At 64.0% G+C, this 1,701-nt stretch overlaps 1 protein-coding gene across 1 annotated transcript; it reads left to right on the top strand.

The window, feature by feature from the left end:
* Positions 1-4: 4 nt before the first annotated feature.
* PNKD (paroxysmal nonkinesigenic dyskinesia) lies at positions 5-1,633 on the top strand (the record flags this gene model as incomplete). The annotated part of the gene is given in 6 exon segments (XM_008948412.1): positions 5-65; positions 286-398; positions 625-683; positions 815-907; positions 1,153-1,316; positions 1,434-1,633. Coding segments are annotated over 6 exon segments (690 nt in total), but the record flags the coding sequence as incomplete, so codon positions are not given.
* Positions 1,634-1,701: the final 68 nt, after the last annotated feature.

The raw sequence follows: 1,701 nt of genomic DNA, 5'->3' as shown, positions 1-1,701 counted from the left end.
GGTGAAGAAGGCCCGGGAGCGGTTCCCAGAGGGCCACTCCGCACCCCAGCCCTGCTGCTTCCCCGGTGAGTCCTGGCCAGGCCGCCCCCCTCCCGCCATGGCCTCCTTATCTCCCCCAGCACCGGCACTGTGGGGTGGGGAGGGCTGGCCATCGCCAAATTGCTGGAAGCATGAAGCATGTTTTGTTGACAATTTAAGATGTGTGGAGTTTGGCCTGGCCCCCCCCACCCCTTTCCCACGCGGAGGGCTCATCCTCTGATGGGTGTCTGTCTGCCCCTCCCCCAGGGGTGAAAATCCTGCCCATTCCCGTGCTTTCTAACAACTACAGCTACCTGGTCATTGACACTGGATCTGGCCGGGCGGCCGTCATCGACCCCTCTGACCCATTGGCTGTGCAGGTGAGACCCCTCCCCCAGCAATCCCCACTCTGTTTGTGTGTCCCTGGGTGGGGGTGGCACATCTCTGGCTTTTTTTGAGGCATAATCTGATACCCTTAGTGCCCGGGCAAGGTTGAAGGGTGGCAAGGCTCACCCAACACCTGGGGAGCTTGGGGTGGTGGGGGGAATAGTGTTCGGGGTCTGTCCACCCTCTAAATCTCTCTTGTCGTTCCCCCTCCATTCCCAGGCTGCCATTGAAGAAGAGGGGGTGATGCTGGAGGCCATATTCTGCACCCACAAACACTGGTAAGGGTCAGGAGGGGGTTCTGAGCGTGTCAGTGGCCCTTATGGAGGATGCCTCGGCTGAGGTGACCCCCAGCCCTACCCCATTTGGGGAGGGGACATGCAGGTAGGGGTGCTGACCTCCCTGTCTGCAGGGACCACAGCGGGGGGAACGCGGCGCTCCGCCAGCATCACAGCTCCTGCAAGGTGTACGGCAGCGCCCTCGATGCCATCCCGGAGCTCACCAAGTAAGTCCTGTGCCCTGCATCCCCCCCAGCACCCCTGTAAACTGAGGGGAGGGCTCCACCCCCAACCACCACTGCCTGTTTCACTCACCCACCAGTCCATCCCCCAGGTACCATGCTGTCCCCTTCATGGGCAGAGACCTGGCACACTCGTGACACTAGTGCAGAGGGGCAGGGTTGCATGGGGCGATGGGTGCTTCAAGTTGCTGGGGGGGGCACCTGACGGTGCACCCCTGTGCCCGGCACAGCCCGCTTGCGGACAGGGAGAAGGTGAGCGTGGGCTGCCTGACTTTCGAGGCGCTTGCTACACCTGGCCACACCGTGGGCCATATGGTGTACGTGCTGGACGGGGGGCCCTTCGGCAGCCCCCCCTGCCTCTTCTCTGGGGACCTCCTCTTCCTCGCTGGCTGTGGTGAGTACACCCAACCGCGGACGCAGGTGTCTTGTGGAGCAGGTCCCACCCTGGGAAAGGCTTGGGGGGGGGACCCCCAATCCCTCCCCTGTGACAGGCAGTTGCATGGGGGTCCAGGCAGGCTGTTTGAGGGCTCCCCTGAGACCATGCTCGCCTCCCTGGACGGGCAGGGGTGATGCTTAGGGGTCCAGGGGTCCACAGGCCACGAGTACGCGCTGGAGTGCCTGACCTTTGCCAGCCTCCTGGAGCTGGACAACCCCGCGCTGGAGCAGAAGCTGCAGTGGGCGACGCAGCAGCGCCAGGAGAAGAGGAGCACGGTGAGGCTGGGGGGGCCCCTGGCTCCAGTCCCCACCACCCCAACCCCTCGCGAGGTTCCCCATCCCTC

The sequence above is a fragment of the Merops nubicus genome, unplaced genomic scaffold, assembly GCF_000691845.1.
Source record: "Merops nubicus isolate BGI_N331 unplaced genomic scaffold, ASM69184v1 scaffold46709, whole genome shotgun sequence".
In the NCBI taxonomy this organism is placed as follows: domain Eukaryota; kingdom Metazoa; phylum Chordata; class Aves; order Coraciiformes; family Meropidae; genus Merops; species Merops nubicus.
The sequence above is the reverse complement of the archived record's forward strand: the minus strand, read 5'-3'. Positions and strand labels throughout refer to the sequence as shown.